The 12,163-nt window shown below is 36.3% G+C and overlaps 1 protein-coding gene across 2 annotated transcripts in view; it reads left to right on the forward strand.

Annotated features, from left to right (window-relative positions):
* NUA (nuclear pore anchor) overlaps positions 1-12,163 on the forward strand; it is a 93,049-nt gene that overhangs the window by 48,570 nt on the left and 32,316 nt on the right. For both annotated transcript variants that reach the window (XM_039031771.2, XM_039031772.2), the window contains 7 exons: positions 8,971-9,014; positions 9,095-9,168; positions 11,067-11,169; positions 11,262-11,396; positions 11,467-11,565; positions 11,666-11,707; positions 11,820-11,873. In XM_039031771.2, coding sequence (XP_038887699.1) covers positions 8,971-9,014; positions 9,095-9,168; positions 11,067-11,169; positions 11,262-11,396; positions 11,467-11,565; positions 11,666-11,707; positions 11,820-11,873 — 551 coding nt within the window. The remainder of the gene's footprint in view (positions 1-8,970; positions 9,015-9,094; positions 9,169-11,066; positions 11,170-11,261; positions 11,397-11,466; positions 11,566-11,665; positions 11,708-11,819; positions 11,874-12,163) is intronic.

The following is a 12,163-nucleotide window of genomic DNA, read 5'->3' on the forward strand; positions in this document are numbered from 1 at the left end:
GAAGCCTCTAGAGGATTGGGACTTTGGATGCTCACATCTTTTCTCCCACGCCTAAAGGAGTACCCTCCGGCAAAGAAAGAAAAGAGACCACATCCATCGCTTCCCTATTGAAAAGAGAGCAACATGATTTTCGAGGGAAGTCAATCAAAATATGTCTCTTCCCTCCCTGACCACACAGTGGACCAAATGAATAAAAGAAGGGTGCAATTTGAGATGTGAACACAATTAAGTAAAAGTATATTTTGCAACTTTTTGGCACCTATTTATTTTATTATTTTTTTTTCCACCGTCCTTTTTTCTTCGTTTTATGGAGAACTATTTTGAAGTTCTAAAACAAATAATATGGTGGCAACTATTTAGACAGTAAAAAAAAATCCAACTTTCTGTTTCTTTTTTATTTTTTCCCCCTTTTTTCCAAGTTACGGTGTTAATTCACAATTTCTATTTCCAAAACAAAAATTTATATAAAAGTGGGTTGGGCAATTTTTACAAACTCAAGCCTAGCTAAACCAAGCCAACGTCCCAAATACCTCCTTAATCTTGTGTTGATTTTCTTTACATGATATTTGTCTTATTTGCCATGCTTTGTTGTTCTACTGTAATCGTTTGAGATTGTATTTCAATTTTGTTTAAAAAAATTTTACTTCCTCGTAGAATTTATACATATTGAGCGTTAGTCTCTTTTTATTATAACATTAAACTTTCTTTTCTTGTTAAAAAAAAAACCATCTCTATTATTATTATTTTTGAATAAAATATAGCTTCTTGTTGATATTATAAAAAGAAATTTATATTCTTAGGATACGAGCTCCTAGATGTAGTTAAAATAAAGAAATAATTAAAAGAGAATTTGAAAACTTGATCCTTTTAAGGAGATGTCCCTATTGAGACTTTCCTGCCGGACTTCCAAGTAATTTCCCTTGTTTATGTCCTTTGGCTGGCAGAAGTGGGGCCCCCATCCCCTTTAAATTTGAAAATATTTTCTTTGATCATCCATATTTTTGTTCACTTGTTTAAAATTGGTGGGATGTTATGCACGTGTTAGGGTGGCCTGGTTATAGATTCATGGAGAAGCTGAAGTTGCTGAAAAGCCTATTGATCCTCTGGACTACATCTTTCGGTAGAATTAAAACATTTTAGGCAAATTGACATTGCGGAAAACTGTTTCCTTCCTCGCAGAAAATGTTATTAAGGATTTTTCTGAAGGTGCTTTCTTAATTGACATTGCAGAAGGTACTTTCTTAGTGGGTTTAAATGTTATTAAGGATGAAGTGATGGATTGGGTTGTTTCGATGGGCTGTAAATGGAAGAGCTCCCAACTAATTACCTGGAAGTGCCACTCGGGGGTAATTTTTGATCAAAAGGCTTCTGGGTTCCTATGTTAGACAAGTTCAAAGCTAAGCTAGAAAAGTGGAAACACACCTGTCTATCAAAGGCTGGTAGACTTACACTATCAAACTCTTCCTTGAATAGTTTGCCCATCTACCGTTTTTCAGTTTTCAAAGCGCCTATTAAGGTGATAGTTGACATGGAAAAATTTGTGAGGAACTTTTTTTGGAAGGGTGAAGCTTATCAGATAGAAAGGAAGCCATTTGGTTAAATGGAGTTGGACTTCTCTTCCTCTTCAATATAGGGTCTGAGAGTGTGCAGTTTGCAGCAAAAGAACAATGCCCTTCTGGTAGCTTTATGTTTTTGTATCCTCTTTTGTAGTTTGAGCATTAGTCTCATTTCATTATTTCAATGAAAAATTATGTTTTTGTTTCCAAAAAAATTTAAAAAAGTTATGACCCTTTTTAATGGAAGAAAATGCACTATGGAAGTTGGTTATTGATAGTATTTATGACATGGGTATTCTTTCATTTTAATCTCAATGGAAGTTATTAATCTTGTTCCATAGAAAATGCTCTCTCCTCTCTCCCCTCTCCTTTCCCATCCCCTTCTACCATCCCCTTCTAGCTCCGGCCTATTCACCCCTCTGATCAGCCTCTGACTACTCTCCTTCTGTCCTCTTGCCTTCCTCCACACCCAATCTTCATGGCCAAGTTAAACCCCCTCCCAACCTCCTTACCCAAGATCCTTAACTCCACTTCCCCAGCTCAGCCGTTTAACTCTCCTTTGGAAGTCATTAGCTGCAGGATAAATGAAGTCCATTTCTGTGCTCACCTACCAGAAGAAAATTTCATCATTGAAGACGTGGAAGCCAAGAAGCATATATCTTTATCTACATCACAGCTTCTGTGGTTTGTGGAGAACATTTCTGCTCTTATGAAACTCCCAACATCCAGTTTCTTTGTCAAAAGTGGTTAAGACACTTATGGAGTAATGAAGCTTTCAAAAATTCGTGTTTCTTCAAGGTGGCTAATAAGATGTGTGGTTTGGCCGGCGACTGGAGGAAGACTCTTCATTCATGTTCCATCAGGTAACCTTAATTTAGGTTGGCTCTCTTTTGTTAACATGCTAAGCGGATCCCTGAAATTAAAAGAAGAAAGTGATGCTTTGAAAGACCAACTGAAGCCTTCAACTAGTTTTGTGGATATAGTAAGAGGTAAAAAACCCAAGGCATATCCATCATCACCACCCCTGTCTCAACATACTAGCCTGATAAACAGTTCAAAACAGAGCACCCTTCATGTTCTGGCTCTCAAAAATCAGAGCAAGGCAAAATTTTGGACCAAAAAAAATCAAGAAGTACTTAAAGAAGATTTCAGCAACTTATGGATAGTCTCAAGGCTATTCGAATCCAATCAATGGCTGGAAGTTTCAAAGGTAATTAAGACTTGGTCCAATTTTAATGTTATAATTAACCCTTTATCAGCAGAATATGCTCTACTTAAATTGGAAAAAGGAAATCTGGAAGTCTTAATAGAAACAACCGGGAAGATGGCAAAGAGTAGGGCATTTACACCTGAAATTCGAAAGATGGAACAAATCTCTCCACAGCCGACCAAGATCAATAAAAGGATATAGAGGGTGGATATCCATTAAAAACCTGCCTTTGGATTATTGGTGCAAGCAAACATTTGAAGCAATAGGTACTTATTTTGGAGGATTAGAAGCCATTGCAATTGAAACACTAAATCTACTCAATGTGGCTGAAGCAAAGATTAAAGTCAAGAAGAACATTTGTGGTTTTCTGCCAGCAACCATAGAAATATCAGAGGAAAACAGAGGTAATATATTTCTACACTTTGGGGATATAGAGTTCTTGGATCCTCTAAGAAAAGCTAAGAGAATTCTGGATGAAAATGACTTCCACAACCCGGTTGACTTAGCTCGTTTAAACTAGGTTAAGATCGATGAAGGCTTAAACCATTCAAGTGCAGGTGAAGATTGGTCTTTTCTTGATACAACAGTAAATCACACGAATTGTGTAAGGAATCCCCTGCTTTCAAAGGTATTGATGAATCCTCTAGATGCAAACAATGTCAGATCGCCGGAAAAGTTAGGCCAGGGGACATACTTGCAGGAAAAAGGTGGAGGCAGCTTGCCAGAAAAAATGGCTGGCCAATCAGAAGTCACTCTGTCCGAAGTCCATAACCGGTTAGGTGTGAACATGTGGAGAGAGAAGGAAGAGAATTCATTAAGAAGAGAGAAGGAAGAGAATAATGAGGAGTGAGGCAATAGAAACCCAAATCTCTCCCACGGGAAGTCCAACAGCCATTCCCTCGATTACTCCATCAGTCACTCCTTTACTTATTACTAAAAACACTTCATCTATAAGCCCTCCTAAAATAATTATTCCAGAAAAAAGCCAAAGACCCGACGGTTCAAATTCCTTGGAAGGACAGGAAATTAATTCGACTGTCTTATACCTCTCACCTTCAGATCTACCTGGCCCCAAAGTGAAAAAACTACCAGCATTTCGGGAGAAAGACCAACCACCCTGCGTGAAAACATATCCCAGTTCGACAGTAAACAAAATTTCATTTGAAAAGTCGAGGAAATTGAAGCATCACCCTCGGTTAAAAGTAAATGGCTGCTCAGATGATATCGAAGAGACACCTACATTAAATTCAAAAGAGGAAGAGCCTTCCCCTGTTCAGTTTACCTCCCCGGAAGTTGAATAAGTCCTTGAAGATTTTGGAAGGAGATTCAGAGGCCCTCTATAGCCGAAGCTCTCACCTTCTCAAACCATTTCCCAAATACTTCGAAAGAAGAAGAAGCTCCACTGTTAAAACATGGTCTTTAATTGCAAATTCTGATTTGTTGGAAGATTGTTGCGCCCGGGTGCAAGTCCCTCTTGACAAGTCAGAAAGGTCAGTAAATCCTCCCCCTTTTCCTTCTTTAGTCACTCCTTAGTTGGGTAAAAACTTAGATCCTTCTTTCCTTTATGTGCAAGGATCTCCTATCTCTGATTCTAGAAAGCTACCACAAGACTTTGATGAAGTCTCAATAGTTAGTGTCAGCAGTGAAGACCTAGACTTTGAGGATCATAATTTGAAATTCAAGGGCTTAGAAGATAAAAAAGATGCCATATTAAACCTGAATTTGCTTTTCCATAATGAGGAGGTACAAGATTCAGAAACTTTAACCCCTCCAACCCTTGCCGAATTACCCCAAGAGCTCAACTCTTTCTTAAATATTTGTGACATTGTCCTGGAATAATCAGGATTGCCTACTGCCCTTCTGATATTGTTCTGATACAAAATTAGCAAATGAAGATCATTTCAAGGAATATTAGGGGCCTTGGAGATAAAACTAAAAGATTAGTTATAAAAAAAACTACTGAGGAAAATAAATCCGGATGTTGTTCTACTCCAAGAATTAAAAAAGGACAGCTTCGACCTCCCTTTCATAAAAAGCATTTGGAGTTCTAAGGAGGTGGGCTGGGCATTTGTAGAATCACAAGGCAGATCAGGGGCATTCTCTTTTTGTGGGATGAAAGCAAGATTGTAGTTTTGGAGGTCTTCAAGGCAGAATTCTCATTAACATTAAAGTGCAGCACCATTTGTAAGAAATTATGCTGGATTTCCAATGTATACAGACCAAACAGTCTTAGTGAAAGAAGAAATTTGTGGGTTGAATTAACCTCATTAGCAGAAAGATGTGATAGTGCTTGGTGTATTGGTGGGGATTTTAACTGTATTCGAAGAAGACAAGAAAGATTTTCAGTAGGAAGAGCAACTAGAGAAATCAGACAATTTAATAATTTCATTAGAAATACAAACCTACTTGAAATTCCTATGTCAAATGGAAGATTCTCTTGGTCACAAGAAGGAGAAACAGTCTTAAGGTCACTCATTGACATATTCTTCATCACAAGTAATTGGGATGATATTTTTGAAAATTCAAGAGTCTCGAGACAAGCTAGACCAATTTCTGATCATTTTCCTCTATTGTTTGAAGCTGGAGCTGTTGAATGGGGCCCCTTCCCTTTTAGATTTTGTAATAGTTGGCTACTTAATAAGGAGTGTTGCAGAATTATTAAACGAGCTCTAAGCCTGGAGAATCAGCAAGGGTAGGCTGGTTTTATGTTCTCATTCAGATTAAGAAAACTAAAACAAGCCCTTAAAAGATGGTATGTTGAAAAAACTAAGCAGCAGAAAGCTAATGAAGATGCACTACTAGAAGAAATCCGAAAAAGAGATATGATCATGGAGTCTCGAGAGGAACCCTCTCTTAAGGAAGATTTAAGAATCTCCCTAAAAGCAGATTTAATTTTCTTTTACCAAACAGAGGAAAGAGATCTTATTCAAAAGAGCAAACTGAATTGGTTACTATTGGGTGATGAAAATACAACATTTTTCCACCGTTTTCTTGCAGCCAAGAAAAGGAAAAACCTAATAACAGAATTAGTCAATGGCCAAGGGGAAGCTACAAAGACTTTCAGAGAAGTGGAAACCCTAATTATCGACTTTTACAGTAATCTCTACTCAAAAAGTCAAGGATCACGATATATACCTCAGAATTTGAAATGGCCAAGGGTCTTTTCAGATCAGAATATGGGGCTGATTTCCAGATTTAATTTGGCAGAAATTAAAGAAGCAGTAAAGATGTTGGGGAGAAACAAAGCTCCAGGACGGGATGGATTCACCATTGAATTTATCCTAAAATTTTGGGATTTACTAAAGGACTTTATTTGATGATTTTTACCGCAATGGAAAGCTCAATTCTTGTATCAAAGAAAATTTTATTTGCCTAATCCAGAAGAAATCAGAGGCAGTGTTAGTGAAAGACTTTAGACCTATTAGCCTATCTACTATAATCTATAAGATTATAGCTAAACTACTTGCAGAAAGACTCAAGAAAGTAATGCCTAGCCTTATAAGTCAAACTCAAAGTTGTTTCAATGAAGGGAGACAAATCCTTGATCCGGTCTTAATAGCTAATGAGGCAGTAGAACACTACAGAAATAAGAAGAAAAAGGGTTGGATTTTAAAGCTTGACCTTGAAAAGGCTTTTGATAGAGTGGATTGCGATTTTCTTGAAAAAACCCTTAAAGAAAGGAACTTCCACCCCAAATGGATATCTTGGATTTTGGGTTGTATCTCTAATCCAATGTTTTCCATCTTCATTAACGGAAGGCCAAGAGGAAGGATTAGGGCTACAAGGGGAATTAGACAAGGTGACCCCTTATCCCCCTTCCTTTATCTTTTGGTTAGCGACTTGCTTAGTGTTTTGGTTGCCAGAATCCAAGAAAAAGGGCTGTTTGAAGGCTTTGTGGTTGGAAAAAACAAGGTTCAACTCTCTATTCTTCAGTTTGCTGATGATACTCTACTTTTTTGTAAGTACGACGATGACATGCTAGACAATCTTAAAAACTCTATTACTTTGTTTGAGTGGTGCTCGGGGCAGAAAGTTAATTGGGAAAAATCTGCCATGGTTAAATATTGAAGATTCTAAGTTGAGGGCAGTAGCTTCAAGGCTGAATTTCCAATTAACACACTTTCCTTTCATATATTTGGGTCTTCCTCTTGCGGGTACCCAAAGAAATTGTTGTTTTGGCAGCCGGTCATTGATAAAGTTCATAAAAAACTTGACAAATGGAGAAGATACAACTTATCAAGAGGTGGAAGAGCTACCTTGTGCAACTCAATCCTTGCCAACGTCCCAACTTACTACATGTCCTCTTTTTTTATGCCTAAAAATGTGATTTCAGCCATTGAAAGAATCATCAGAAACTTTTTTTGGGAAGGCTTTATAGGGGGAAAGATAAATCATTTAGCAAAGTGGGAGCTAGTCTCTAAGAAACAAGCAGATGGGGGACTCGGAATTGGAGGTTTAAAAGCTAAAAACATGGCTTTACTAGCCAAATGGGGTTGGAGGTTTCTAAAAGAGCAACCCTCCCTTTGGAGTCAAGTTATTTTGAGTATCCATGGTAGCAGTCAATTTGGTTGGCACACTTCTGGCAAGGTCCATTGCAGTCTTCGAAGCCCTTGGATAAATATCTCAAGATCTTGGTTGAATATTGAGGAGCTGGCAGACTTTAAAATGGGGAATGGAACCAGAATTGCATTTTGGCAAGACCCTTGGCTGGATTCTTTTAAGTTAAACGACAGATTTCCTTCCCTTTTTGGCTTAACATCACTTCCCAACGGTTCAGTATCACACTTTTGGGACTATCACACTTCCTCATGGACTCCAAACTTTAGAAGAGACCTAAAAGATGATGAGATTTTAGAGTTCCAATCCCTACTAGCACTATTGGTAAAGCAAAAATTATCCAATAGGGAAGACACTCGCATTTGGTCCCTTGAAAAAAAATGGCTCTTTTTCAGTTAAATCACTGGTTAATCACCTTTCTGAGACCATCCCAATTTCAGCCAGCCTTCACAAGAGTCTTTGGAAGTCCAACAGCCCTCGAAGAGTTAATATAACAGTTTGGATAATGCTGTTTGGAACCCTAAATTGTTCCTCGGTGCTGCAAAAAAAGCTGCCTTGCTATTCTATCTCCCCCAATTGGCATGTCCTTTGTAAATCAGCTGAAGAAGACCTTCAACACTTATTCTTTGACTGCTGTTTTGCCTTCAACTGCTGGAAAGAATTCCTTAATTGCTTCAACACTTCTTGGGTCTTTGATATTTCTTTTAGAAGCAATGTACAACAATTACTTTCAGGTCCTATGCTGAAGAAATACTCCAATTTACTATGGATTAATGGGGTAAAAGCAGTGCTGGTTGAAATCTGGTTTGAAAGAAATTAAAGAGTGTTCAATGGGAAGGAAACTCTTTGGTTTGCTTGCTTTGAGGTGACAAAACTCAACACCTCTCTTTGGTGCTCCCTTTCTAATTACTTTGAAGCCTATTCCTTGCAAGACATAAGTTTAAATTGGCAGCCTTTCTATCAAATGGAAGACTAATTGAAGCACCGGCGATAGAGATAGCAGCCTCTCTTTCATTAGTATTCTTAACTGTCTTAATTTCTTTGATGTAATTTAGATCTTTGTAGCTTAGTTCTTTACATTGTCCGTTTGCAAGATTTTCCTTGTATTGTCTCATTAGACTGCTCTTCCCCTACTGATCCTTTGGTTTCTTGTTTGATTCTTTGTATTCGCCTTTATTATCAAAGTACTCATCTCTTGTACTATTTTTATTGATTAATAAAGGCTGTTTCCTTTTCAAAAAAAAAAAAAATTTATGACTGTTTATGGCCTTGGGTTGAAATTTCTAAAAACAGTGCTTTCTTATGAGCTTTTTATCCATTTAAAAGCAAGGTGGTGGAAAAAAAAAAAAAAAAAAAAAATCAAATTTTGGCATGATAAGTGGATTGGTGAAACATCTTTGAAGGATGCATTACCGTGCCTGTTTCTTATTTGGAAAATATGTATGCCAATCTAGGTATTCATTGTAGACTAATAATGGAAAATAAAATCAATAAAAGCAAACCATGCTATGGGAATGGGCAAAGTTTCTTTATTTACATGATAGACTTTTTCTTCTCCCTTAGGTTACTCAAATCTTTTAATCCCAAAGGAGAAGTTAGCTCATTATGAAAGAAAATAAAAGCAAATTTATATCTTTTGTGCTGCAGATTTTGGTAGAAAGGAACTTGAGTTTGTTGCTGAAGATTCTCAGGTTAGAATAGCTGTGATATTTGAGAGGTTCAAGTGTGTAATACTCCTTGCTTCTTATAATTTCATTTTAACATTATTTAGGAAGCCAGAAAGGCTGATCAGGAGCAGGCTGCTAAACGAATAAGATATCTCGAGGAAGAGCTTGAAAAATCTAGGTGATTGGCTTCCCCTTGTTTTAGTTTCAAATTACTATCAAACACTTAAGTACTACTAACGAAAATTAAACTCTAATATTATTTCTTATTTTAAGCGACCATAGGTCCACAACAAAAGTGGATATTGTGGTGGGTAGGATGTAATAGTAAAAGCCATTTGATTATTTTTGTTTAATACAGTGCTGTTTATAGCTAAGGAAAGGATAAAGGAAGATTTTGCACCGTATAACCTCCCCCCTCCTCCCAACAAAACAAAAAGAAAAATATGCTTTTAATTAAAGAAATGAAAAGAAAACTAATGCTCTAAAGAATAAGAAACAAAGAAAAAGTAAACAGTCCCAATAAAGATGAAACAAAAAGGAAATAAATAGATTATAGAGAAATAAAGGCATCCCAATTTAAGCATATATCTTGAATAAAAAGCTCAGAAAAATGCTTAAAGTGAACAGCAAATAGAAGTCTTCAATTTTCCTTCGGTATCTAAGTCACCCCTGCACCCAGAAAGACCCAACAAGCAATATACAGAGAAATATATTCCCTGTGTTCTTCAATATATGGAAATATGGAAAGATAACAACCGGAGTTCACAAGATTTAACAATTGAAAAAGAGAGTAAAGACAAGTATTAAATAGAAATAACAAAGACAAGCATCCAGCTGAATTTGAGAGTGCCGTCCTCTCCTTGAGTTTCTGAGCCAAAATTCTTCACACCGCAAATGAAAACACAAAACCCTTCTTAAACTTCTCATCTGGTCCCCACAAGATCAATAACTGAATTGTCATCCTTCCTCTACTTTGCCTCCTGCAATTTTCCTTCGGTGCCCCTCCTTTCACACATGTGAATAATTGGGGGCCTAACAGAACCTTCCTTTCTAATTGAGGGTGGGATGATTTAAACCTATCCTCAGGATCATATTTATAAAGACTGTGGGAGCCTTAATCGAATCCTATTTAAAATTCTAACTTCCAACTCGTACTACGATTTTCTATCTCAAATTCCAACTTCCAATTTCATTTCTTAATTAAAAAATTGAACTTCCAATTATTTCTTTCTTTTTAGAAATTTATTTAAAAATGAACATCCAATTTGATTCCCTATTTATCTTTCTTTCTTTCTACTTTTCTATGTTAGGAAAATATTATAATAAATAATGTACTTATCTTTTAAACTAAAACTCAAGACTAATTATGAAATTACTACTTCATTAATAAAATATTATAATGCCCTATTCAAAATACTTGGAAACTTAATTCATTAATCTATATTTGAATATAAAATTAATCTATTCGTGATATCTGGGTGCGCCTTTGACTCTTCGTTCGCTTTTCGATTGCTCTTTACGAAACTATTGTATCTTAAGCATCAGTCTCTTTTTATCACTTCAATGAAAAGTTCTATTTTCGTTTTAAAAAATAAAATTACTGAAATTATGGGGTGTTATGCTATCAATTTTGGGGAGGGGTGACTTTCTGTCCTCAACACTGCTGTTGCCACAGTTTCCTTTTTATTTGTAGAGGTCAGCATCCTTGTTTGGATATGTGTGATGGCCATTCCTTTAATTGTTTTGTGTCTTGCTGTATATATGTGTCAATACTACTGCAACACAATACTCACTGATCCTATAGTTCTAGTGATCTTTGTATTTATCGATGTATTTTGAGCAATAGTTTCAATTAATTAATTCAATGAAGTGGCTTGTATCTATTTTTTTATTTTTTTATTTATTTTTTTATTTTTTTTTTGAAAAAACACTACTACAACACAGTAGTCTAAGTGGGATATGGCAGTCTTGTACTATGGATCGTGACACTTGTTTGTTGTGATATGTGTGGTGTTCATTTTTCGTCTTCATTTCAATTTTATTGCTAATAAGCCATGGTTGACATTTATTCCTCAGAAGCGAGGTAAATTTTGTTAGAGCTGAGCGTAACAAGTTTGAACTGGAGTTGGGTTTCGCGAAAGAAAAACTGGATAGTTTCATGAAGGAATTTGAACAACAGGTGACATAAAATGTTAGATTTCATTTGTTTGAATACAGGATGATGATTCCGTCCGTATTGTTTGTCTTACTTTCATATTTTTATGCAAATAGAGAGTAGAGATGAATGGAGTGTTAGCTCGAAATGTAGAGTTCTCGCAACTTATAGTAGACTACCAAAGAAAACTGCGGGAAGTTTCAGAATCCTTGCACAATGCTGATGAAAACTCCCGGAAATTGAGTATTGAGGTAAAACTTTATACTTAACCATTAAGTGAGGATTGTTACCATTCTCATCTTGTACATCTGTATTTTAAAGGTGTCTGTCATAAAGTCTGAAAAGGAGTTGTTATCAAATGCTGAAAAGAGAGCACAGGATGAAATTCGAAATCTGTCTGAAAGATTATTCCGTGTGCAGGTTAGTTTCTAATCGTTCCCCCCTCCCCCCTTCTTCTTCTTCTTCTTCTTCTTCTGGTCTTGCTACTTTTATAATGGTTCTCATGTTTTTATGAGTGCAGACTTCTCTGGATACTATTCGAAGTGTTGAAGAAGTTCATGAGGTTGATCATTTTACTTGTTTGTTTTCTGCTGTTGTATTTATTTTATTTTATTTGTTTTTGAGATTGAAATCGTAGATTTTTATTTATCTATACATTGTCATTTGGCTAATAGGAGACTAGGGTTGTAGAAAGGAGGAAACTGGAGGAACATGCTAAGCAACTTGAGGTTAGTTCAATTGAGCCCTTCTGTTTGTCCTATTACTCATTAGAGCAGGGGATATTGTCTTCAGTTGTAAAGTTCAAATGAGCCCCACGGTTTGTATTCCCAGGATATTGGGTAGTTTTAAGTTCTAGCTGCCCCACTACTAAGAAACTTCTTTTTTTCCCCTTCAAAAGGAACAGAAACAAACTGTTTATTGATTAATGAAAAGAAATAAAAATGTTCAAACAATACCAACTTCTTTAATGAATAAAAGAAGATTTCTAAAAACACGTAAATATTCTAAGAACGGAATA

This window comes from Benincasa hispida, chromosome 5 (genome assembly GCF_027475165.1).
Source record: "Benincasa hispida cultivar pf3 chromosome 5, pf3_genome.v1.1, whole genome shotgun sequence".
NCBI classification, from domain to species: Eukaryota; Viridiplantae; Streptophyta; class Magnoliopsida; order Cucurbitales; family Cucurbitaceae; genus Benincasa; species Benincasa hispida.